Source organism: Lycorma delicatula, chromosome 5, assembly GCF_047948215.1.
Source record: "Lycorma delicatula isolate Av1 chromosome 5, ASM4794821v1, whole genome shotgun sequence".
Taxonomy (NCBI): Eukaryota; Metazoa; Arthropoda; class Insecta; order Hemiptera; family Fulgoridae; genus Lycorma; species Lycorma delicatula.
Window position 1 is genome coordinate 84,102,235 of NC_134459.1, and position 27,618 is coordinate 84,129,852.

Consider the following 27,618-nt stretch of genomic DNA (forward strand, 5'->3'; position numbering starts at 1 on the left):
AATCACACCTAAATTAGACACTATAGGAAATACACCATGCATGTAGCAACCTGTGGGGGATTTGTCCCAACTGACCTGCCAAGACGCAAGGCCTCAGTCTTCAATCTCCTGCTTTCGTTCTGACATCAACAGGTTATTTACCTTGGAATGTAGCATATATAACCTATAATAACCACAATGTAGCGTTTATAATAACCACTTCTAGAACATAATTACAAGCTATGTGTGACAAATGATTCTTCACAGCGCAATGATTAGATAGATTAAAAATAAGTAAATGAAATTCTTAGAATTGCATGTTGTGTTACAGCAATTCATAAATAGCACATTAGTCATGCATGATTCATGAATGATTACCACAACATCAATATATAATTTAGAATAAAACTGAACAATTACATACGCTACAGCAAGTTTATGAAACCTCTCTCTCTCTCTTTTTTCCTGTTTAGCCTCCGGTAACTACTGTTTAGATAATTCTTCAGAGGATGAATGAGGATGATATATATGAGTGTAGTCTTGTACATTCTTCAGTTCGACCATTCCTGAGATGTGTGGTTAATTGAAACCCAACCACCAAAGAACACCGGTATCCACGATCTACTATTCAAATCCGTGTAAAAATAACTGGCTTTACTAGGACTTGAACACTGTAACTCTCGACTTTCCAAATCAGCTGATTTGGGAAGACGTGTTAACCACTAGACCAACCCGATGGGTTAAGTTTATGAAACCTGTTTTTTTATATAATACCATACACAAAAGACATATAGAAAATGGTAATGTTTTTAGTTTGCTTGTAACAGAGGCCAATGCAAGCAAAATGCTAGTACATAGTCTTTCAGTCCCTGTGCCACCATATTTACCAGCGAGTCTAATTAATTTGAGTTTAACCAGTATTCCATTTAGGGTTAAGTTAATTTCATATCTTGAATTTACATCACATTTCTGATATGCACAGTTCACGTTCCAAATGCACAGAATGTAGCTACATACTCATTTTTTTCACTGAAAGGCATGATCATAACATGATGTTAAACAGATAAAACCAATTAAACACTTTATTTTATAGGAGTTTGGTCATATGCATGCCTACAGACTGGCTGGGCTTTTTCTGGTTAAGATCATCTCTTACAGAAAATATACATTTTCTTAATTTAGAAATTTTGTTTGTCTCGTAGAACATTTAAAACATCTGTTACTGTAGATAACATTTCGTACAGAAATGAAAATACAAATTTTTAATCTTGTCAAAAGTTCTAATTAACATAGAAGTTTTAATAACATAGCCAAAAACTAATAAAAAAATATAGGATCTCTATCTTTTCCAGTTTGATTAATGGTGACCAAATAATAGGCAAATCATGTTGTTTGGTGGAAAAATATTTTAATGAAAAGATTTTTAACTAATAACTAGCAAGCATGTTTTACTTTTGTTTTAACAAAACCTTGTGTTTTGTTTATGAAACAAAAATAATTTATTGAAATAAATCATTAACACTTAAAAATTATAAACTTTCAAATTAATAGAGACTGATTGCCAGCACAACGTGCTTCTGTAAATCCCAATGAGAAAGATGCTATTAAGACCCAAAATACCTTGGCAGAATTGTTCCATTAATTTGAAAATGAAAAATTCACAAATTTTTATAATTTTAAAAAACTAGCAAGTATTTAGTACAAAAGAAGAAATGTATTGTTTTTAGTTGTTATATTTTGTTACAGGTAATTATAACTTTCTCTGTGATTGTTTACCTTTAGAAGAAGCATGCTTATGTAATAGTACTTTGTACTGTATAGACCACCAAAACTTTACAATGTGTGTTGAAAGGATATTAAATAAATCAATTCCAGAGAATCAGGACACAAATGAGTACAGTACATCTATAAACTCATCAATCTTGACCAGTATCACAGAGATATGGTTGGGAGATAACGCTTTAGATGATGTGATTGAAAAAAAGTTTAGCAATATTCTTGAAAGTGTCATAAATATAACAATCTACCCAGACGAACACATAAACACTGACAACATTGTCAATGTGGTTTTACATGCAAAAAATCTAATCTCTTTGTCTCTTGTAACTGTTGTAAGTGATAAAGTAAGTCAGCATCCTAAGCCAAGCAAATCTAACAAGCTGAAGTATATTACAATAACAGGCAAGTACAGATTTCAATCATTTTTCTATTTTTATCTTAAGTTCAGATTTTAGTAACGTCCAGAACATTATTTATTGTTCAAGATGTTTCAGGTATTGCACTGGAATACAGTAATACATGAAATTCGAGTAATAAATGAATTCAGTTTACTGATACTTACAGGATCCTTGTTTTCTTTTGACCAAATGGCTGACATAAGTTAATACTGCAAAATTATCATCAATACCACTCCACTATTCTAATTATTAATCAGCATTAATTGTAAAATTAAATAGACAACTTGAGACAATTCCTAACATGATATATAATAGCAAGTTTTTATTACAGAAAGACAAAAAAGGTTGAGAGCATTTTTATAACATTTGTTATAATAATAACAAGTAGTATAATAATAATTACTGCCACAATTTACAAACTTAAAGTATGTTTAACATTCAGTTTCAGTGTAGATCCTTACAAATTATTTTTTTAAAAGATTCCTATACATCTAACTTTTTAACCAACAAGGACTGATCTCAAGACATTACTTTGGAGGAAGAGTTTGACCTAACTGTGCTAGGAGGTAAGAAATGGGTTTGAATGATATGTTTAAGCTCGTGAACTGGAATGTTGTGGAACAGATTTTCATCTTACAAAAATAAGCTATCAAACAATATGTTTTAATTGAATAGATTTAAATGCAGACTTAACAGTTAGATAAAATCAAAAGTGGCATTATTCCTAACTGAAAAACCAAAAACATTAGAAATTATTTAAGTGCACATTGAATAGATTATTTAAAAAGACGATTTAAAAAATACACATTTAAGGTTCCTTAACAGAATAATTCCTGAAAAATAGTTTTAAAAGTTAAAAATATACTTTCATAAAAAAATAAAATTATTTACTTTTGAAAAAAACAAGGAAGTATGTTTCCAGAAGATTTTTTCAGAATTTTTGCTTAGTTCATCTAATCATAATTAAAACAACATTTACAGGTGGATCATGAAATTCTCCTGGGACTTTCAAAACCTATTCTAGTAATGAAAATAATGGAAAAAGTTCATAAAAACATATGTCCTATAATGCTTCATTTTAGTGAAAAATTTCATTTGGCTAGTGAAAGAGTAAGGCTAGTGAAAGATTTCGCTTGGATTTCAGCTACCCCAGTGAAAAGAGGTTGTATTGAAATTTTTAGTACTTTAATTAAGCAATAGAATTAGTGATTCCTTATGATTTTTGACCTGAAAAATCGAATAAAATATGTTCCAGAACCATATCTGCAGTAGTCTGAGAAATCTGGGGTGAAAACCTATAAATTGGAGTAAAAAACCCTGTTTATATGAGGGTTTGACGTACCCTCGTATGTTGACGTACAATAACCTTGTAAAAGGTAATAAACACATAGAACTTTTAAATAAAACTTGTAGAGAATTTAATTCTGAACAAAATGGTATAAGTTGAATAAAACAAACAAAGGTTAGAAAAATTTCAACAGTACTTTAGAAACAGTATACTGGACCAAAGTGCATTATACATACCAGTTTATAATAAATATTCAAAAATGAGCTTGCCATTTCCAACATTTTTTAGCAAGCTTTTGTGGCTCTTTTTAGTTGTTCAGCACTGTCCTTAAGTTGCTCAGCCGCATCCATAATGCAGACAATTTCTCACAAGAATTTTGTTTTGTATATAATATTTTTCATCCATCCTCAGAAACAAAAAGATCAGGCAATCTTGGTGGCCAGGAATGTGAACCTCCATGAACAATTTTTTTTTAGGGAAATGATGATTTAAATGAGTGGAAACGGTATAAGAGAAGTGTGGAGGCGTACCATCATGCTGGAAGTATACTTTGCATGTTGGCGCTTGAGAAATATTTTCAAGCAGCTGCAGCAATTCTTCTTGAAGAAAGTGCAAGTATACTTTAGCATTTAAGCAGCCAGGTAATATGAACATATGCCCTCCAAACAGCTGATTATGAAAACGGCCGCACCATACAATAATGCTAAATTGTTGTTGAAAATTTCCTTCCACCATTTCGTGAGGATTTACTTCTGCCCATGACATACATGGTCCAGTGTACTGTTACTGTGAAATTCAAATTTCTACTTTTGTTTGTTTTATTTTACTTATCTTATACCATTTTGTTCTGAATAAAATTCTCTACAGATTTTAACTGTTTATTACCCTTCTAACAAGGTTATTGTACATCAATATATAAACAGGGTTTTTTATCAACTGTCTACTTCATTAGTTGTTGACGCCATCTCGACTGAAATTTGCCTCGTCGGTAAACAAAATTTACTTTTAGGATTATCAATTTGTATTCCACCAGTTGCAGAACTCCAAGTGAAGCAGACCGTCTTTAATCGGAAAGTACGGTTCTGGGACCTATTTTATTCTACTTTTCAGGTTAAAAAAGTAAGAAATCATTAATTCTGTTGCTTAATTAATGTCCTAAAAATTTCAATACGACCTCCTTTCACCTTAGCTATAATCCAAGCGAAATTTAAACCAGGTGTATATATAATTAATGGTGCTAATAAAGACTGTAATATATTCTTTACAGGTATAACATATAGAACGTTTAAAAAAAGTTTAAAGTAGCACAACCATTTAAACATAATAAACAAAAATCCAACTATGCAGATCACATAAAATACAATAAAGATACACTTTCAAACTTATAGGGTATAAAAATATTAAATAAGTAATTAAATTAAAGTAAATTAATTATATTAAGTAAGTAATTATATTAATTCAAGTAAATATTAAATAAGTAATAATAAATTAAAAACAAATATTAATATTATAAATGAGAAAATGAAATTTGAATATGATGAATGGATTCTGCAAATTCAAATAATTAATTATAAATTCATCCAATAGATATGTAGCAGATATTTGTTATTTTCAGTAAAACTATGTATGAGTGTAAATGAAGCGTAGTCTTGTACAGTCTCAGTTCGACCATTCCTGAGATGTGTGGCAACCACCAAAGAACACCAGCATCCACGATCTAGTATTCAAATCCGTGTAAAAATAAATGACTTTACTAGGACTTGAACACTGAAACTCTCAACTTCCAAATCAGCTGTTTTGGAAAGACGCATTCACCACTAGACCAACCCAGTGGGTTACTAGACAACCTGGTGAGTTTCTAAATACATCTAATGAATCAGTGCGCACCATAAATACACTAACGTAGAAGAATGTTTTAAAAAATAAGCAGCAAGTCATATTTTTATTTCATTTATTATTGATGATAGACATTCATACCTTACTGATTCATTCTGTACTTTTATCCAATAAATAACACACTTTTAAAGATCCCTCAGCATCAATAACTTCTTGAAAAACAATAATTTTTTTAAATTATGTGTTTCAAGAAATACAAATTTTAACTTAATAAAGCTTTATCAAATTCTTCCATGTAATTATAATATCAGGCCAAGTCACTGAAGCGGAAGTTTCCGCAGCCATTAAGGCCACAAGCCCCGACAAGGCCCCGGGTGTCGACGGGATCAGCGCCCGTGCATTCCGGAACATACCGGCCTCCGTGATTACAGCAATTTCGGTGATATTCACGTCCATTTTGTACGTTGGATATTTCCCGAATTGTTGGAAAACGGCCAAAGTCGTATGTTTACCCAAACCGGGGAAAAGTTTACTTTTCCCACGGAATTATAGGCCAATCTCCCTGTTACCGGTATTGTCTAAGTTGTTCGAGAGGATTTTTCTCGAAAAACTGAGGCGATACATGGAGGGAGAAGTGCGGCCCGAGCAATTTGGGTTCAGGGAGGGTCACTCAACCACCCTCCAACTGGTAAAAATAATAGACGACCTTGTCGGAGGCCTGAACAGGAAACGGGTGACTGCAGCCGTTTTTCTGGATGTGGCCAAGGCCTTTGACAAAGTTTGGCATAGCGGGCTGCTTTATAAGCTAGCGGATCGGCGATCCCGTACCGCTATGTCAGACTGATGCGGTCATATCTGCTAGACCGACATTTTGTCGTGCGCGTAGGGGAAACGATTTCCTCTACCAGAGAAATAGCCGCTGGGGTTCCCCAAGGAGCAGTACTTTCCCCGTTCTTGTACACCTTGTACGTGAACGATATGCCGCTGTCGGAAGGGGTCAAAACGGCCCTTTACGCAGACGACACGGCATATTTCTACGAATCCGCAAATGTGGATTACGCGGTCCGGAGGCTCCAAAGGCAGCTGGACTTAGTGGAACCGTGGCTCGACATGTGGAGAATCAGGGTCAACGGTGAAAAATCGGTGGCCGTGATGTTCACATGCAAGACACGAAAACCGACCAGAGAGCTGGAAATCTCAGGGGAGAAAATCCCTTTTGAGAAAACAGTTAAGTACCTGGGGGTGGTGTTGGACAGGCGGCTTACCTTCGGCGAACATGTAAATTATGCGACCCGGAGGGCTAAGGCCGCCAGAGCCTCGCTATACCCAGTGCTGAACAGTGCCAGCCCGTACCCACTGGCAACTAAGCTCCTCATTTTTCGGCTATACGTACTGCCGATTCTAACATATGCTTACCCGGCATGGGGGGCAGTGTTGAGCTCCTCGCTTCAAAAGAAGATCGAGGCCGTCCAAAACATCGCGTTGCGGACGATCTTTGGAGCTCCGTGGTTCGTCAGGAACGCCACTCTCCGATCTGATGCGAGATTTCAATCCGTGTCCGAGGTGGGGGTGGCGCAGGCGCGCAGACTGTTCGGGAGAGCGGCTGTGTCCGAACACAGTCATCTTCGGGACATCTGCCGAGAGGACCCAACTCCGACAGTTGTAAGGAAGCGGCCTCACGCCGTACTGGACGAACCACCGTGATGGTGCGGTGCGGTAGCCGAAAATCGACAAACCAGGCTTAGGGGCCTCCATATCGCATGAGCCATAAACGGAATAGTGCGTCAGACGCGTTTCCGGGGTCGCGAGTGAAAAGTTTTCGCGAGTTATATAGTTTGAAGACGTCAAACACGGTAAGTCGCGCATAAAACAAAAACGCGGTCTAAATTTAAAAAAAAACTTACAGTAAGACAAATTATCCCAGCAATTGCGACTCCTCCGGAAAAGGGGACGCATTGCTCCCTCCTTATAGCTAGTGCCCCGTTGTGGCGTATTCCTGCTAGCCTATTAAAGAGTTAGCACCGAAAGGACTTCAGTGGACGGTCTGAAGGGGAATTACGTCGGGAGGACAGGCTTTATAAGCCTAGCCTTCCGCGGTCGGCCCATGAAATGGGTTCGATAACGCTGGTTTAACAACGGATTGGAATGCAATTAAATCCGTCTTAAATTCACTAAAATAATAATAGACAAAACTTGAAAAATTAGATCCGAGATTAAAAAAAAATAACCCTTTTAAAAACAAGCCCGATTAGAATGATCCAGCAGCAAGGGACTCTGTCCAGGTTCTGCGATAAAGTAGGGAGTAATAGACTCCTGCCAACTTTGCATTCCATTCCTATAATATCAGTAAATGTCAGTAATGTAATGTCAGTAAATAAACAGTGCGGCCAATATTGTAAGCATTATTATACCTTCACAAGTAGACAATAAGTGGAATAAGTATATAATAAGTAGAATATTTTATTTAAATTAACAGAAAAGGGATAATAAACCTTATAATTCATAAAGATATACTGGCTTAACTTTTTATTACAATTACTGATAAATACAATTCAGTTAGATGGAATAATTTGACAGAAATGCATTATTCATTGGAAAAATACAGAAAGAATTAATAAGCCACTGGGTTGGTCTAGTGGTGAACTCGTCATCACAAATCAGCTGATTTTGAAGTCGAGAGTTCTAAAGTTCAAATCCTAGTAAAGGCAGTTACTTATATACGGATTTGAATATTAAATCGTGCATATTGATGTTCTTTGATAGTTGGGTTTCAATTAATCACCCATCTCAGGAATGGTCAACCTGAGACTGTACAAGGCTACACTTCTTTTACATCCATACATATCATCCTCTGAAGTAATACCTTACAGTGGTTCCGGTGGCTAAACAGAAAAAGAAAGAAAGAATTAATAATATTTTCTTTGCATTTTATTGCTTTACTCTACATTTACTTCTCTGTTGGCATTTGTAGCAGAGAAATAAACACCTTCCACCTTACAAGGTTCTGATTTTGAATCTAGATAAGGATAGACATTTTTAAAACCCTACAAGATTCATTTTGCATCTTCATCATAAAAAAGAAGTAACCATAACTGAACAATCACCATAATTGTTAAGAGTAAATAAATGTTAACAAAAAAGATCACGTTTTGACTTGTTTAAATATTTATGATTAATAAATATTTTACTATAATGCATCCTAAAAGGAAAATAAATTGATTAATAACAATTAAAAATATTACCTTTACAATGCCGACCAGAATTTGATATTGTGAAAAAGCATTTTCATAACATAATCTACTGCATCAGCAATGATAAAAATAATTCACGATTTTTTCTTCTTTATATTTTTAATTCTATTAATAAAAACCACCTAATACAAATATATTGAGATATGACATATCTTACCTTAATTTTATCATGAAATTACTTTCGCAGGATCCCGCACCCTCAGTCATGATTCAAATATTTAATTAAAGTGCATATTAAAAATACTAAAATAAACTGTGTTCATACTGTAATGATTGTTGCATTACATAGGATGTGGGATCCCATGAAAGTACTTTTATGATAAAATTAAGGTAAGATACGTCTAATCCCAATATTCTGTACTAAGTGATCTATTGTTATTATTGGAACCCCGTCTATGACGGCTTGCTGAAGCTAGAAATGCCTAAAGAATCGGCCTTGGTTGGGTACACTGACGACGTTGCGCTACTTGTCGCAGACCACGACGTGGAACACGCCCAACTGAAGCTCAGCCGAACCATGCACAGAGTCAGTGCCTGGCTGACGACCATGGGTAGTCTCTAGCCCTTACCTAACCCCAGTAGGGGAAGACACTCGCCTTGTGACGATTCCGGTCGCCACACCATCCCCCTCGTTTCTACACCTGATGGGCTTTAACGGAGGTCGTCTTTTGACCCTCCAACGTTTTACATCTCCTGATTTCAAAATCCTCCCGGTTCTGGGTGAATCTCGCCCATCCCTATCCTTTGACTCCCTTCAAAATTTTGACCCCAAAAATTTTTATTTATTTTTGGGAGACATCTTCCTTACCCCCCCGAAATTTTTATTCGATTTTCGGGTTTTCGAGGAATACATTTTACCTCACTCCCCAAAAAAAACCCGACCCCACCCCGAAACCCATCGAATGGGGTCTCGTTCAAGGCGGGATTTGGCCCGTAATCGCATAATGCAGAGAAGACGCTCACTCCGTTGGAGCAATCAGTCGGAGAAGGTACTACTATGTCTGGAAGTGCGCAATCTCAGTAAACGGAGAAGCGGCCCGACTTCAAGGGCAAAAAACGAGTTAGGTCGGTGTTCTCGAAGTAGGAGGACTCAGCCCCAGACAGTTTGCGAGGCATTACCCACCAGCTTGGGGAGCCAATGCTGGAGTTAAAACAGAATCTTGGGTCTGGCTTGCCCAGGTTTATAGGGCAGCACGAGAAAGCCTTGTCAAATATATTTAATGGGCTTAAAGCATAACGGAAACATCACCTCCGATAACGACAATAACACAGGCTACACATAGAGAGGAGGTAAAAAATATCAATGTCAACCACATTCTACAAGAGGAAGTAACTGAAGATGAACCTCATCCCTCAGAGATGGCCGGATGAGATTATCAATCGGGTCGAGGAGATAAATGACTTGGCAGCAGAAACTGGTGATATATGTTCCTTTTGAAACCTGGCCCGGGCTCAGGGTGTGAACCCGTCGATCAAGTCAGCTGACATTGAACGTAACGTGTCAACTACACTGGGAACGGACAAAATGGATATACAGAAGTGCAAGTATCGCGTATATTATAATTCAGCGGACGTGGAAAAAAGTTCTCTTTTGTTACTCCTGAATTCAGTTAGGATAGTCATGCGTAGCTCCAAGTCTTTGGTTTTTATTTTGCCTGGTGGTGGAGTCGGTTCCTACATTAGAAAGATGTTAATATACTTGCACAGAGGACTAGAGGAACCGGTGAAGGTGGTTAGGCCACAACAAGATGGTAGTGTAAATAGGCCCACTCTTCCTGTGATCAAGAGTAGGATCGTAGTTGTGAGAGCGGCATGGAGAACTTACGCCGACCTTAATCAAGACCATGATGTGTACAATTTTCTGAGAGGAGGCGGGAGAAGTATTATCGCTTAAGAAAGGCAATAATGATGAATTGTACATTCGGGTTCAGGGTGCACAGAATGCGGAAAATCTTACAGCAACGTTACGCGTAACAAGGCTGCTGAATTACAGAATGATTTCAAAACAAGAAGTGGGAGACGTACTGTGGTACATATTAAAGACGTGGAATCAGATGCCACAGAACAAGAGATAAAAGACGCGATAAAAGCACAGGCCCTAGGTAATGATGAAGAATTCAAGATCTCCTCAATAAGGCCAGCGTACGAGAAGAGTGTCACAGTAATCACATCGCTTTGAGCAGCCAATAAGCTAATCGAGGAGAGGATCCAAATAGGATGGGTCCACCAGTGCCGAGCCCATTTGTGAGGAGGCAGATAGATGCCACCGCTGTTGGCATCCAAGGCACCGTAGATCAGAGTGTCGGGGTCCAAACAGGACGGACCTTTGTTTTAACTGTGGGGGAAGTAGCCACAAAATAGCAGCTTGTAAGGATCCAGGCTTGAAATGCCTGGATTGCGGGCTGTTGAATCATCGCACTGGAGGCTTGGAGTGCAAATACAACAAATATGATTAGAATCCTGTTAATGAATTCCATTAGAAGTTCTCTATCTCACGACTTATGGTGTTATAGCGGGCAGGCGTGGGGCTGATTTCGTCGTTGGCAACTGAGTCCGTACGTTGTCGCAGGAAGCGACTGGTGTGCAGACACAAGAGGTGATGTAGCTAACCGATACATCAATGGATGGATCGCTTGGCAATTCCTGGAAAGAAGGGGTGGCATTGTGTCGTTGGAATTGGTAAATGCGGTGGTAATTGGAGCCTATGTCTCCCCGAACTGTGCGCTGACCGAGTATCAAGCCTTCACAGACGATCTCCATGAGGTAATAACCAAATCTACTAAGAATACAATACTGCTGAATTGAAGAAGACTTCAATTGTAAATCAGTGGCAGCAGGTAGTGGATACACTAATCGTAAGGCTGACTTACTGACGTACTTAATAGTATTCAATGGTTTAAATTGTGTAAATGACACCATCCTCACGTTCGAGACTAGGGGTCACGCTTCAGTCCTACGTTTGACTATCCTGGACGTCAGATGGGCCCTGCACCAGTGTGATTGGTGTGTACTTCGGGACGACATTGCCAGTAATCATCTGGCAACCTGGTTGGAGATTAGAGACGGATCCTTCAGAAGAAGAGATCAGGGACTGCTCCCAAAGCTGTCTTACAGACAAGTCGAAACAGTATCCACAAACGTGGCCAGAGCTGTCAACGATGGAATTCATTTTAATCCTGAAGCTCTGCAAGCCACTATAAGACAAGAAATAAGCAAGATCCCTGTTGAACGGGGAGACTACAGGTCTACCTATTGGTGCACCCCGCGGATTGCCCAGTTTCACCAGGATATGCAGCGTTACAGATGAACTATGCAGCGCTTCAGAAGATCAGGGGAGGAAGAGTGCCTCATTGCAATACACCGTTACAAAGAGAGCAGAAAGATACTCAATTATGAAATCAAGACAGAGAAACGCAGGAAATGGTTGGACTTATGTGCAGACCTGGATGGCAATCCCTGGGGGCAGGTATCGTATAGTAACAAAGAAGCTAGGAAGACACCTGCCCGTACTTACGGAGGAGAGTGCAGCAAGAGAGGTCGAGAAACTCTTTCCCTGTCGTAAAAAAGACATAGATAGACCACAGGACTTTGAGGCACGCAGATTCACGATGAATGAAGTGACTTGGGCAATTGGTAGACTAGGTGACAAAAGGAGTCCTGGACCTGATGTGATTCCTGCACTGATTTTCAAAAGCCTTGTGAGACAGATCCCGTGGGAGATCACGGAAGTGGTTAATAGGGGTCTGGAGAGTGGCTCCTTCCCGGTTTGCTGGAAGGAGGCACGGGTGGTCTTCCTTCCCACGGGTGGACCAGCTGGTCGGTCAGCGGAGTATCATCCTATTTGCCTGTTAAATACCACGGCTAAAGCGGTGGAAAGGATGCCCGCAATAAGAATAATTGATGAACTAGAAACTGGGGCGGGTATTCACCCAAACCAATGTGGCTTCTGTAAGGGGAATTCGACCACCCCGGCGATCTCAAGAGTGAAAAACTCGGCTGCAAGAGAAAGAGAGGTCACCTGGAGAACGAGGAATATGCCGACAATGATTTTGCTAGAAATAAAGAATGCATTCGGTTCCATCTGTGGGGATCCATTATGGAGTCATTGAGAGAAAAAGGCGTTTGTGCCTTCGACCTACCTGTGCAGGTAGGTCGAAGATTATCTAAAGAATAGGTGGGCCACAGCTGTTACACAAGGTGGCTACCGGTTTCAGCTATTTGGTGTTTCGCAGGGGTAGGTGCTGGGGTCCCTGCTTTGGAACGTGGTTTATGACGGTGTGTTGAACCTCCGTCTGCCAGACCGGATGGAGACCATTGCACACTCCAATGACCTAGCGGTCCTTGTCAGCGGAAGGATGGAAGAGGAAATAGAGGCAAGGAGCAATTCTGCATTATCTTTAATTGACGAGTCGATGCAAACATATGGGCTGAAACTGGCGGTTAACAGATGTGAGTTCATAACCCTAACGGGGAGACGCAAGATGGGGCCAATAGAACTGAGAATTGGTGACCAGCTGTTACATAGGAAGGGTAAAGTCGAATACCTTGGCGTAATAATAGAGCATACAAATTCGGTGAACACATCACAAAGTCTGTAAGGCGGAAAGATCAGTGTACACCTTAAGTAGACTTATATATTCGCGGGCTGCTCCTGGCTCGGCCAAACAAAGAATAATCTTGTCGCCGTAGCCTCAGTTCTTCTGTATGCGGCGCCGGCCTGGGGCAGGATAATTAACATCCAGCGAAATCTCGACAGGGTTCGGAGGGTCCACCAGAGAGCATTATTAGGAGTTGTTACGGGTTATAGGACACTTTCATACGATGCTGTGTGCGTTCTTTCTTCGACATAAGGCCCGATTCCCCCTCTCTAGCAATTAGAGGCAGACGAGAAAATGTACAGATCGAGGTCTTGTGGGGGCAGGAACGACGTATTCAGGCCTGGTTAACCCCTCCCTGATGATTTGAGGCAGGCGTTGGTCACGAAAGATCCAACCAGCGAGCCGAACTGGAGGCTCGTTTGAGTTTGAAGGACACTCCCCTGGGCTGAGTTTTACTTCATTGTATGTCCGACCCAGGGGAGTAGTGAGAAAAAACACAACACCCCCACCCCGCTCAAAACCCTGATGGGCTTTAACGGAGGTCGGCTTTTGACCCTCTAACGTTTTACATCTCACAGTGATAAGCCAGGCCTAGTTGGGATGCCACCGATGTAAATGCCTTGGTAGACATTTACATCAGTAAATTATGATTCATCCACCACCTTCGCTGTAGGCTTCTTTCGGATATCTTAACTGTCCTACTTCGTTGCCCTCTGAACTAGCTAACCAAGTTTGCGGAAGCACGAATCCCGCGCCTAGTTTTACTTTTAATCAAGCTATTAGTGGGTAAATCTCGCATATATATCGAGGCAAATTCAGTAAATAAACATACCACAAGAAATGTTGTTCGCAACAACATAGTTCCCTTAGTGAACTCAACTTTATAATTCAGTTCCGTCGCAGAGTCCCGCGTGACATTTACCTTATCACATAAAACTACTATCGTCGAGATGGCGCTACACCTCTCGGCTGCATAGATAACCATACCCTCGGCAGTGTAGTCGCCGTTCCGCTGACAGAAAATATGCTACAAATCACCATTACAATCTCTGACTAACCGTGGCTCGATGCCAACACGCCTATCTCCGGCCAATCAACAGTCCAAGCGATCCCTAGCCACGCGGGATACTACACTACTTATACCCCCTCAGCTGTTCTGCTTAGTGCGATGAAACGGAGGAAGCCAGCCACTATAGTCCATTCTCTGCGGGCCTTCCAGTTGACCTGCAGATGAACAAAGGAGTTTACTCTCTTAAGCTTCCTAAAACTCTGGTACGTTCAGCCTCGTATCCGGGACAAACATAAAACTCATGGCCACAGTATCTATTTAATCCTCAGCAAAACGGAGGTCGTGGTTCTAACGAAGAAGCGTGTCGACACCGTCCTCCCCCTGTGGGTCGGGGACGAGATTGTCTAGATCAAGCCGGCCGCAAAGTACCTTGGTATGATGACTGACCGAAAACTCAGCTTTGGAAAGCCGCCGCCAAGCTGCGAGAGCCATAACCGCTTTCAGCCGGTTCATGGCGAATGTCGACGGACCGAAGTCCAGCAGACGGCGACTTCTGACGTCCACGGTGCATTCCGTCCCGTTATACGGGGCGGAAGTGTGGGCCTAGGCATTAGGATTCGAAAGAAACCGAAAGCGGCTCGCGCAGGTGCAACGCACCACGGCCTTGCAAGTTGGTTCTGGACAGTTTCTGAGCATGCCGTATTGGTGGTCGCCGGCGTCATATCCATTGCTCTTTTGGCGGACTCGCACGAAAGGAGATGCGTTTCTCGCATCGTCGGGGACGATGGACCACAAGGCTTATCCCTCTGGTCAGACCGTGGACAGAGCGGTGGCATGAAGAGGTGGAGTACTACGTGACCAGCTTTTAACGGGTCACGGGTACTTCCTCGCTTATCTTTTTGCGTTTTCCTCTTGAAATAGAAGCATTTCAAGATTAGATTGTGGTTTCTGCAGAAATTGATGAGCCTCTGTTTATTTTTGTTTGGGCAAGCCATTTTCCGATGATGTCGCAGTATCTTCTTTCTCTGCCTAGTTGAGCATTGAAGTTTCCGATTAATTGTTTAACATGGTTTTTGGGGATGTTATTTATAGTCAGGTCAAGTAGATCCCAGAACTTCTCTGTTTCTTTATAGTCTTATCGAGGGTTATTTTTATTATTGGGCATGGGCATTTATTACAGTGTAGATTTTATTAGATGCTTTGAGGGTGGGTGTTGAGATTCTTGGGGATTGTGACTTGAATTCTTGTCTAGAGTTTATTATTTTGATGCTAACTAAAAAGCCTGTTCCAAACTGTGGGACATTTTTCATCACTCTCTTCCCAGAAGAGCCAATATCCTTGAGATTCCATGGTATCCTGATCAGTTTTCTTATTTATAGAATAAATAAGTGGTTCATATTAATAGAATTAAAAATATAATTTAACTGTGCAGAGGAATAATAAGAACCTTAAAAAGTTTAATTTCAGTAAAATAATTATGAATGCTAACCAAGCAAAAACAAGCTTTTTTCTTCTTATCTTCACTCTACATCATTTTGTCAGATAGTCATAAAAGATTAAAAAATTGTTTTAAACTTACCTTATTTCTTTTTAATTTTTATTTACTGCAAATCAAATACTGTAAAAAGTATTACTTATGTTCATTCCAATGATTTTAATACATGGAAAAGATTAATTACAGTAAAAAAAAATTGATCAACAAAAGAGATTTCAATTTTTCAGAATACTGTTTCAAAGCATCGGATAAACCACATTAACGGTAGCTACATATTGATTACCTCTTATTAGGGAGTAAAATAATTTGAACAATAAACATTAGTGACATAAATAAAAGAAAAGGATAAGTAATAAAAGTAAAACTATTTTTTTTTTCAGGCAATTACACAAACAATAGTATCACTCATTTTCAATGGATAAAAAATACTTCAATCAAAGCACTTAACACACGTTCACTTTTTCTCTCTGATACAGGTAAATGTGATTCATAGTTTAATTAATACACTAGATTAAATTTGTTAAAAAATCCTTCACAGGAAAGAACGACATTCTTTTATAAGTTGATATTATTATAAATGTGCCTGTCAATAATACCACTCATGAAATTAAAAAATGGATGTTTTCTGTTGCTGCAGCTGCTGAGAATTTCATTATCTTTATTTTTAACTTTTTATCAGACACACTAATTTTCAAGATCAAGTAAATTAGATTTAATTTACAAGAGCAATTAAAACACGTTTTTCATATCTTCCTATTTCACAAGCTTACAGGTTGAATTATTGTCAGCGGCATTACAAATCAGCAGTTAAAAAAAAACTGTTGTTTAAATTCCAAGTTCAAATCTAACTAGTGGGTAACTTACAGTAAGACTTTATAGCTGGTGTTTCAATTACTTTGGTTACTGGTGTTCAATTAACAATTATGTATCAGAGCTAATGCAATGTAAGTATGAGCAAAATAATACCTTAAATTAATCTTGATCTGAGGTAAAACTGAAAACTCTAGTCAGGTTCAATCTTTATTGAGCTCACTATAATTAATTTCAAAAACCCAAATGTAATTAGCTGACAAAATAGGGAGAGAAAAAGAATTCATACATAGTTTTTAGGGCCAAACATTTCAATTCAAACTATATAAATATTTTAATCAAATAATTATCAAATGGTTACATCTCATCATAATGATAGCACATAATATCCTAAACCCAAATCAGTCACATTTTCTAATGTTCCTATTCCTGTAATTATTTAATAATAAAAGAGATCAAATTTTTTTTATAAAATTCACCATATTTATGCCCACATAAGACCTTCCATACTTGCACTTAAGTTTTACTTTTATGGAGATTTTAAGTAATCTGTAAAAAAAAGTTAAACAACACATAACTAACTTTTGCAATGTCAGACAAGAATGCTTCTATGAGTATATAAAGTTTTATAAGTGAAAATATGAAGCAATTAAACATTTTTGTATTGAAAATTCAAGCTATATTTGAACAACATGTTTCATAAAAAATTGGTTAAAATCCTACACATCAATAGACAGAATTTCTTTTTTGTCTATAATTATACTGGATTTAGGGAATTGAAACAAGAGCTTAAAAACAGAACTTGGTGTTTTTCACAATGAAATTTAAAATGTTTCCAGACAATGAAAAAAGTATAAGTGGATTTAGTATCAAGTACATTAATGCAAATTTTCTACCAATATATATATATATATATATATATAATTTAATTAATTAATTGAGAAATTAAAATTTTATCAGACAAAGGCCTACATAACAATAAATAAATAATATGGCAAGAGTTAACTGATAAATACGTAATATGTCATAATAAATTAGAATTTTGGTTAAAGTATGACATTGACACTGGCAAAACTGGTAAAAAATATCAACTGTCACAAAAAAAAAATATTAAATAATATTGAACATAGAATTAGATTGATAATGATAATTATTGGATTAGATTGATATTGATAATTATTGAATACAGAATGTAGCCAGCCATTTGCACTTATACGTGAGATTATGATGTATAATGATGAACTCACCAATTCATAGCTCATTCCTGGTTTAGATAATTATGACCAACTAATCATATATTGCTCTATCAATAATATGTAGTTCCTTTTACTGAGTAAAATCACTCTTGCATAACCATCTGGATGAGGAATGAGTCAACAATTGCCATAAATGACTGACTTCTGGGATGTGTAAAGAATGGCTACCAATTAAAATAATAATGAATAAAAACATTATACCCAAAGTTTGTATATTACTCTATTTATTTATGTATGGTATGTAAAATGCTTGTGCACAGCTTGTCAGGATGAAAATAGTTTCCCAGAATAATTCTATAATTAATAAAAATTCCTCTTAAAGGGGAATATAGAAACTAAGAGTGACAACTGAGAAATTGTATAGAATAACCAGTAGAATATTTATTTTAAGAGACTATTTAAATTAAAATTTAAAAAGAAATAGGTCAATTTTCAATGGTAAAAAAAAATCTTGTTAAAAATAAGACAAAATTTAAAATTAAAATAATTAACAAACTGTAGAAACATTTCATGAATTAAAAAAGTTTTAATTTAAAAAAGCACTGCATTTATAAATTCAATACTAACACTAGCCTACAAAAAAAAAATTGTTTCGTGTATCTGGAATCGTACATGGTGATTTTAACCAATTTTGGGATGCTGAATTCAAAGTTGTTATCAGAATTTGTCTAATACATCATGTTTTTAGATACATACAATTACTTACCAATAAATGCATAATCACTGTGAAATCAATATTTTAAAAAATTATTCATTTATTTGTTTAAATCAACTAAATTTTTATTTATTCAAGCACAGATAAATTTAAATACATTAATAAAATTTTAAAATAACAGTTTTTAAAAGTTTAAATAATTGGAATTCTTACCTTTAATTTTTTAAATATGTTAACAAACTTTTTCGCTTGTACCATGTTTGATCAGTTTCTCTAACAAAAATCAACAATAGTCGCCCATCATTTCAAGATCCCATCTTCCTTGGTAACAATGCTATAGAATATCCTATTGAAAACACTCTTCTTGCTCATCACTGACAGAGCCCAAATTTTCAGGAGAAAGTCAGGTGGGAGTATAGGAAATGAACTTTTTAATGACATCCTACAACCTAACCATTCATAGTTTTCCAACAGCTTATTAACCAAAAAAAATAATTCTCATCTTTCTGTTGCCTAGAAAACCACCAACAATATCTTTGAAGGATTTTCATGCAGCTAGTTCACATTTGCTAAGATTATCATCAAAAGTTGAGTCCTTAAGCAGTTTCTTCATTTGCAGACCGATAAATATACCCTCCTTGAGCTGACCATCACTCAATTTAGGAAAACTTATTTTTAAATGATTAAAACTCGATCCATCTTTGTCTAATGCCTTTACAAAATTTTTCATGAGTCCGGGTTTTATGTGAAGTGACAGCAATATGATTTTACCACTCTCAATTAGTGATATATGCTTTATATTTTTTCATGGCCACAAAGTTCTGCTGCAATGGCCAGTTCTTTACTTGGAAATTACTTTTTGTATCATGACCATCCCAGATACAAAGAAATCAACAATATTTCATAAACCCACCTTGTAAACCAAAAAGTAACGCAATAACTTTCACATCAATGCAAACTTGCCACATATGCTCTTTGTATTTCATTGCTTCCAATATTGATGCCATAGTTTCATATGTTTCATGTTGACTGCATGAGCTAATGGAATGGATGGCTGTTTGTTACCATTATGCAATGAAACTGCTTTCATGCTAACTTTAGAAGAGTAAATAAAAAGATGCCATTCTTCAGGAATAAGCTGAACTCCAATCTCTTTCATGCCATTGACATCAGAACAAATGCACAATGAATTTTCATAGTAAAATAAAGAGTTCATAGTAAAGTTGAAAGAGTTTTATTTTATGATTTAAATGTAGTAACTTTTGTTTTTTCCACTTAAAGATTCCACTGTTGCAGTCTAGATCCCAGAAGTTCAGGTTGCTGCTTAGATAACTTTAAATTGTGAACTAAATCGCTAAGTTCATGTTGTTGAATTAAATGAGGAGATTTCTCTTCAGATACAAGGAAATTCTTTATCACCTATACATCATCTGCTTCATTATCAGATTGTTCTTTTAGCAATGTCGGATTAGATGGTGGTGCAGGTATAGGTAACTCATCTCTGTGTGGTACTGGCTTTAGAGCTGAGAATACATCTGCATATTTTATGAACTTTTTATTTTTTAATGAAAATCCAAATATATTTGTCATACAAAAGTAGCAGTTGGTGAAGCGGTCCTTACATTCACGCCAAACCTCAGTGCAGGTAATGGCATGGCTCATCATTTCCCCTTCAACCATTCAGTTAGAGTTATTGAGCATGATATGTAAATATCATGAGACATCCAGATTTTATCTTGATCCCCAAGTACACAACTAAAACAAAATTTATAAGCTGTTTTTAACAATTCAGAAATAGTCTTTCTTTGAGATTATGGTGTAAATTTACCAGACATAACAAAAATTGTCTGGATGATTTGAACATCCACAGAAACCATGTTGTAGCAAATAACAATGAAAAAAATTATTTTTGTATTATAAAGAATCAATAACAAAACACTAATACCTCTGTGAAAAATACAACTTACAGTATAGACAAGTGTAGATAGACTGAATAAGATTTAAAGCTCTGTAGTAGGCAACAACAGATGTCTGTATGATGTTATCATATACACATATTTGTATGTGTCTACTTCTCATGATAGAGTATATATATATATATATTTTATTAAACATTTATGAATATTGTGTAAAAATAAAAATACAGAAACTATTCTTAATTATAACCAGAAGTTCAAAATTGAGTTTATTATAAAAGATTATTACAAATTTATAATTTACATAAAACCCTTACATGGTAACACAATTTCAATACCATATTTGAAATCAGCACCCAAATTACAGTGAGTAAAGTTGTACAATATGTTAGACACAAATTTTGTGTTGACTAGTGAAATCATTACTTAAATAATGAGAAGAAAGTTTAGTAGTAGCAGACAATTTTTTTTAAATCCATAATGATATAACTAATATTCTATGAAAATATCATAAAAATTTAATTCATTTCTCATTCAGTCATGACTGGCAATAAAATATTTTACAACTGACAAGAATGACTAAAAAAATGTATATTTTAAAACAGATGAATTTAAACCCCTAATGTTTAAATTAGGTAAGATTATATTTGGTGCACATTAAACTGAATTGTATCTATAATTCATTGGGAAAATTGTTTATAATAATATAAATACCGTTTTAGCTGTGTTAAGTAGTTAGTTTCTGGTGAAACATAGGTTAATCTTGTTTGTAAATAAAAACAAATAAATAAATCAGCTGGGTGTAAATTATACCAATATAAATGGCAGTTTGAGAACTAAATAAATTACTGGTGTGTGTGTGTGTGTGTGTGTGTGCACATGCGTGTGTGTGCTGAAAGTTATATTAGTGACTAGTTCCTTTTCCTGAATATAACACAACCAATATGTACTTATTAACTATTAATAATCAAATAGTGTATTATCCAAAGAATGGTATGTGACAAAATTTGCATCTGTGGGCTCCCTATATATTTACATAAAAAAATGATTATTTTTTAATTCATGAAGTAGTCTTGACATAAGTAATATTTTTATTAGCAAGCAATAATAAAATTTTATACAATATAAATTTGAAAATCAGTAATAAAGTTTTTAATAATTATGTTTCAGAGTTACTGTCATTTTTAAACAGCAGCATACCAGAAACACTGACAATGATTGATTTTGGACAAAATCTAAAATATGTTGCAAATGACCTCTTAAAATTGCTCAGTAAATGTTCAATTAGAGTTTTAGGATTGGCTGGAACAAACTTGGATGCAATACCAGAAGGACTTTCTTATGTGTCAAAAACTTTGCAGTATTTATCACTAAGCAATAATAATTTTCAAAAACAATTCAGCATTGCATCTAATAATTTTAAAACAGAAAAAATAAATCTATCAATATTTCCAGATTTACCAGAACTCCTTGAACTGGATTTGAGAAATTGTGGTTTAAAATTTTTACCTGAAGGGATATTTGAAAACATACCCAAACTTAAAAAACTTTCAATTGGTCACAATAACTTATTATTAGATCAGTATGCCTTTTCCAATTTAAATAATTTATTATTTATAGATATTAGTCTTAATTATCAACATAGTTCACTTTTAGGTTCTTTGAAAAAGGCAACTTTCACATTCAAAAATTACGTACAAAATCCATTATATGTTGATCTATCATGTTCACACTTTATTTTTCATCATTTCTTACCAAAAAAAACCACACATTTATTCATCAATCAAAATTTCATCAATCTCAGCCAAATGTTAATTGATCTATCTAATCTGCAAGTGTTGTATGTAAACAGTATGAAAGTAGATCCTATAATTTTTGCAGAACATTTAAAAATAATTCAGAATTTAAACCTGCTGAAAGAGCTCTATCTAATTAACATTGACCTAGATGACACATTTGCACTACATTTACAAGAGCTTCATACTTTAGATCTAAGAGAAAACAAGGTAGAAACATTAAAGAAAGAACAATTTTACTTTTTAAAAAGCCTAGAATTACTTGATTTATCAAACAACAACATAGCAACATGGAAAAATCAAGTATTTGATGAAAATAAGAACCTTAAATCATTAAATATCTCTTTCAATAAATTAACAATCATAACTGCTGAAATGATAAATGATTTCAAGAATCTAAGAAATTTAGATATAAGCAAGAACCCATTAGTTTGCAGTCATAATCTTAGACAACTAATTTGTCTATCTGAAAATAAATCATCTAATTTTCAGCTTACTCTTTCTAGACAAATTTTGTGTTTTGAAGAAATTACGGGAAATATATTAAGTTATGATCAATTTAAGGCAAAGACTGAATGTTCAAGTAAGTATAAAAGCTTAATCTAATAATTAAAATTAATTCACAGTGTAGAAAAATTTAACAATAATTATATTAAAAAAATTAATTAAAATCAAATTTGACAATCAATACCTGTTTATTATCAAAATGCTGTTCACAAGCTGCTCAGCCTAGAATAATAATTTAAAATTATTATCTGATGTTATAAATTAATTAAAACTTTTAAATAATTTTATACATATACATATATATTATATATATTTAGCTTTATGATTAATTATTTATTTGTATAAAAAATTACTCATCTCATGTTATATCACTATTGTTTGATGTAAGGTAACAAAGCTAGATGATAAGTTGCATCCATTTACAGATACTTGAATACAATCGAACAAATGTCAGAAACTAGTATTGTGAAAATAGGTATAAAGTAAGATAGCTCATGTATATAAGTTTAATAAACCAGTTCCTCTAGATTTCCAAAGTTATTCAACGGTTATAAATAAATTTTTCCTTTTCATAGCAGTGTTATACGACTAAGGTAATTTTAAAATAATTTCTATAGTCAGGGTGTACACTTTTTTTCTTGTTTAGCCTCCAGGAATCATTGTTAGGTATTACTTCAGAGGATGAATGAGGTATATATGTATGAATGTAAATGAAGTGTAGTCTTGTACAGTCTCAGGTCGACCATTTCTGAGCTGTGTGGTTAACTGAAACCCAACCAACAAAGAACATTGGTATCCACAACCTAGTATTCAAATCCATACAAAAATAACTGCCTTTATTAGGATTTGAACATTGGAACTCTTGACTTCAAAATTAGCTGATTTGTGAACTGTCTGTCGTTAAGTTTATTCTCATAAGTTAATTCAACCAAACATAAATTCTCATTGTTTTCAGAACAAAATAAAACAATGTTGCGTTCAAAGCCATAATGAAATTCACAAGAAATCACAGAACAAACTCAAATTAATGCAGCATTATACTAATTGAAATGCACACCCTATACTAAATACTTCAGTGAGGAGACCAGACATAGGTACAAAAATAGCACACACAAATTTGCGCATAGCAACAAAGTCAATTCTTGCAAAACACCTTTTAAAAACTGGACACATAACTAACACAGTTGCAAATAGACACATTAACCACAAGTGCAAATTTTACACTGTTAGTTAAAAGTCATGAATTTGATACAAGAATTTACACATTAATCTAACTACACAATTCATTTATAAAAGCATCAGATCAAATATTCTACTTGACTACTTACTAAAGTAGGTCCTTAAACACTAATTGTATTTGCCTCTTAGGTAGATACTATTAACAATAAGCACCATTTAAATATCCTTGATCAAAGAGCTACTCAATAGCAATTCTCTTTCTTTGAAAAAAGAATTCTAGCAGCATATTACCACATACTTGAAATAAAATTTGTTTTAAATATGCTCTTAAAACATATTTTAAAGATAGTGGCAATATTTTAAACTTCTACTATCAATAAATGAAAAGTTTTCACATCTAAATGGTTATCTTTCTAAATTATAAATAATTATTTTTTGTAATTAGTACCAACTGTTATGGAATTAGAGTACAACACATCCATAAGTATGTACTAGACTTAACATTGTTAAATTTTGATGAAATATGGGAACCGATTCATTAAACGTAGTTTTGGTATTATTTTATCTTTACTTAACACAATTTAGGAAAAGTTTCCTAAGATATCCTGGATGTTAAAAGGCTACATGGCAGTAAAACATTAATTTTATGTTAATTTTTACTGTAATCCATCACAGATTAAAAAATTCAGGAGTAGAGCGATTTAATGCTAAAAGTAAAAGCTGATTACTTTAGAAGACAGATCATGAAATTTTATAAAACTAATAACAGGAATTGTACATTTTATATGAATTGTATTTATTTAATTATACATGATGAATCAAAAACAAGACATGGGGTACTAGAAATAAGTACTACATATTTTACAAACTAAATTTTTCTAAGTAGTCTATAGTCATTCAAAGCATTGTAATACAACAGTTTTTTTTTTTTTTGCTTCTTCCAGGACGACTCATTATTTTTTTTACAGTAGTTTCATGCTAGCATATAGTAATCATTTGTTTAAATTCAGGGATTTTTATTTATTTATTTTTTTTTTTAAGGAAAGGTTTTATGGGTTTTTTTAATAAAAATGTTTGCTGAACAATCATGTGCAAGGTAAATGTATGAACAGACTAAAAGGTCATATTGATTTGAACCTAACATAATGGTTAGAGATGACAGCTCAAACTTTTAAAATACCTGATGAGTCACAATTAAAAAAAATAATAAAAATAATATATCGTGCCGATTATTTTAATAACAGAAATTGTTATTCTTTTTTTTCTTTCTAGGGGATACAATAAATTCAACGAATGTCCCCGAAATACCAATAACATCAAGTGCTGAGTTCCTCTCATTCATTCCACTAATAATAATAATTGTAATAACAACATTAATAAGTTTTGTAGCAATTTACTACAAATGGTATGCCATTTCATACTATATTACATTAATAAAATTTTCCAGAGGGGCAATATTGTTTAAAAAAAAAACAAAAACAAGTTTACATGAATTTTACTATGATGTATTTGTATCATACTCTGAACATGACAGATGTTGGGTAGTGGAACAATTGTTACCTCAACTAGAAACAGAATCAGGATTGCACATCTGCCTGCACGACAGAGATTTCCAAGTAAGTTTATCATAATATAGAATAAACTACCACTTACAGAAATATCTGTCTGAATTGTTAAAAATCTGTAAACAGCATAATAGTAAAAAGTTTTTGGCCGTGGAATTTTTACTCTCATAGTGAACACTACTTTTCTAAGCATCAAAATGAAGCTTCTTGAAACAACACATGCTAAAACAGTAATGATTAGGAAGAACTGATATTAAAAATTAACTTGTGCATGGTAAGGCATTTCAAGTAACTGAAACATTCAGATTACTTTGTGATTTTAATTATAACTTGAGTGCTAATCACACATAACTTGGCTACAAGTAAAAAAAACCTAATGAAAAACCTAATCATATACAAATATAGTTTAAAAATTAGCCTAGAAGAATTTAAGTGATTTATACCTATTAAATGCTTATATAACTTTAAATAATTAAAGAAATGTATATTCTACAATTTAACATCAACTGACTACAGAGTGAATATTTTACTATTATCTCCACATCATTAAGGAGCTAAAATCTGCCCAGGATGTAAGAGGTACAATGGTCAGATTTCTCTCATCTGCAACCAATTAGAGACTATTCTTTGTGGATCGATCTTATCCCTTCTTCCCCAAACATGGAAATTGAGTTATTCACCACCATATCTACCTGCAGCGACTTGCCAGTACCTTCTAACAGTCAGCAAGGCAGCTGATTCTTTAGTTTAGCTCAGTAGGATGGCGATTCAGACTTAGGAATATTCAATGCCTCAGTGGTTGTAGAGTAACCAACCAGAAAAGCCAGGTCTCTTAATTTCTTTTAAACAATAGGTTTTTAATTTCTAAGTAATAACAAAGTATATAAAAATAAATTTACATCAAACAAACCACAATTAGTTAAGCTGAAGATCTGATTAAACATTAAATGATCAGTAAAACTAAATATTCACTGAAAATTAAAACAACATAAGACAATTTTATCTGATAATATAATAATTAATATATGGTTAATAAATTAAACCTCAATTTCATAAAAATTTTATTAATTATCTTTAATATTTTTAAGGTTGGTGAGAGTATAATGGAAAACATAATGGATAATATGAACAGAAGCTGCTGTGTTCTTCTAGTAATCAGTAACTCATTTCTAAAAAGTCGTTGGTGTCTGTTTGAAATGAACTTGGCACAATTCTATCAAACAGAATTGAAGGATCATCATATTATTTTAGTATTTCTTGAATCAATTCCAAAACAAAATCGACCAAAATTACTTCATTATTTGATGTCAACTAAAACATACATAGAATGGCCTCAAGAGAGTAAAAACAAATTTAATGAAGAAAAAATCAAATTTTTTAAAAGATTATCTAATGCTTTACAACATAAACATGAATGTAATGGTACATGAATAGTTATTATTTATTCATTTGAATTTACAAATATTATTTTTAAGACACTGATTATATTTTTGTTTTTTAAGGTAATAAATGAAACAGAAAAAGAAAATCTAATGAATTTATAAAAATCTGATTTTGACATTTTCTATGATCTAAATTCATTTTCTCAGGTTTTATCACAAGGATTTGGCCAGACCTATAACCTAAGCATTACTTTTTCTTACACATAATTAGTAGATAATGCTGCTCTAATGTTATAAAACGATGTTTGTAACACAAAATTTTGCATTTTTAACAACAACTTTCTTCTAATAACATTCAAATAACTTGATTAATTATGTACACGAAGTAAAAGCCATTCTTATTTAATCTGATGGGCTAAAAATTAAACCAAAAAAATTATGAATGTGTTTACATAAGATTTTAATTTCAAATAACAATAAAATAACCACCGAACACAGTAACTAAAAAATTAATACCAAAAGTCGACTTTCATGGGATCCCGCATCATCAGCCGGTACAAAATTCCAAAATTACATCAAACAAAAACAAAAAAATAAAGATTTAGAAAAACATAAAACCTAACAACCACAAAACTTGAACAAAACAACTCGGTGCCAACTGGAATCACTAGAAGATTTATGTTTTCTAAATTTTTGTTTGTTTATTAATAAGCACTTATATTTTTAATAAGGGTGTATGTTTTTCTAAATTTTTAGTTTTTTTGTTTTTGTTTGATGTAATTTTGTGCCGACTTATGATGCGGGATCCCGTGAAAATCGACTTTTGGTATTAGTTTTTAAGGTTCTGTTACTGTGTTTGGTAATTATTTTTTTGTTGTTATTTGGCACAGTGGTCAGTTTGTTGGTGAAATATTTTAAT

General features: G+C 34.5%; 1 protein-coding gene across 1 annotated transcript in view; it reads left to right on the forward strand.

Moving 5' to 3' along the window:
- Positions 1 to 26,831, forward strand: part of Toll-9 (toll-like receptor 9) — a 38,474-nt gene extending 11,643 nt beyond the window's left edge. The window contains exons 3-7 of the mRNA XM_075366549.1: positions 1,726 to 2,160; positions 16,014 to 16,109; positions 21,441 to 22,649; positions 25,025 to 25,368; positions 26,406 to 26,831. Of these exons, the coding sequence (XP_075222664.1) occupies positions 1,726 to 2,160; positions 16,014 to 16,109; positions 21,441 to 22,649; positions 25,025 to 25,368; positions 26,406 to 26,747 (2,426 nt within the window). The 3' untranslated portion in view covers positions 26,748 to 26,831. The remainder of the gene's footprint in view (positions 1 to 1,725; positions 2,161 to 16,013; positions 16,110 to 21,440; positions 22,650 to 25,024; positions 25,369 to 26,405) is intronic.
- Positions 26,832 to 27,618: the final 787 nt, after the last annotated feature.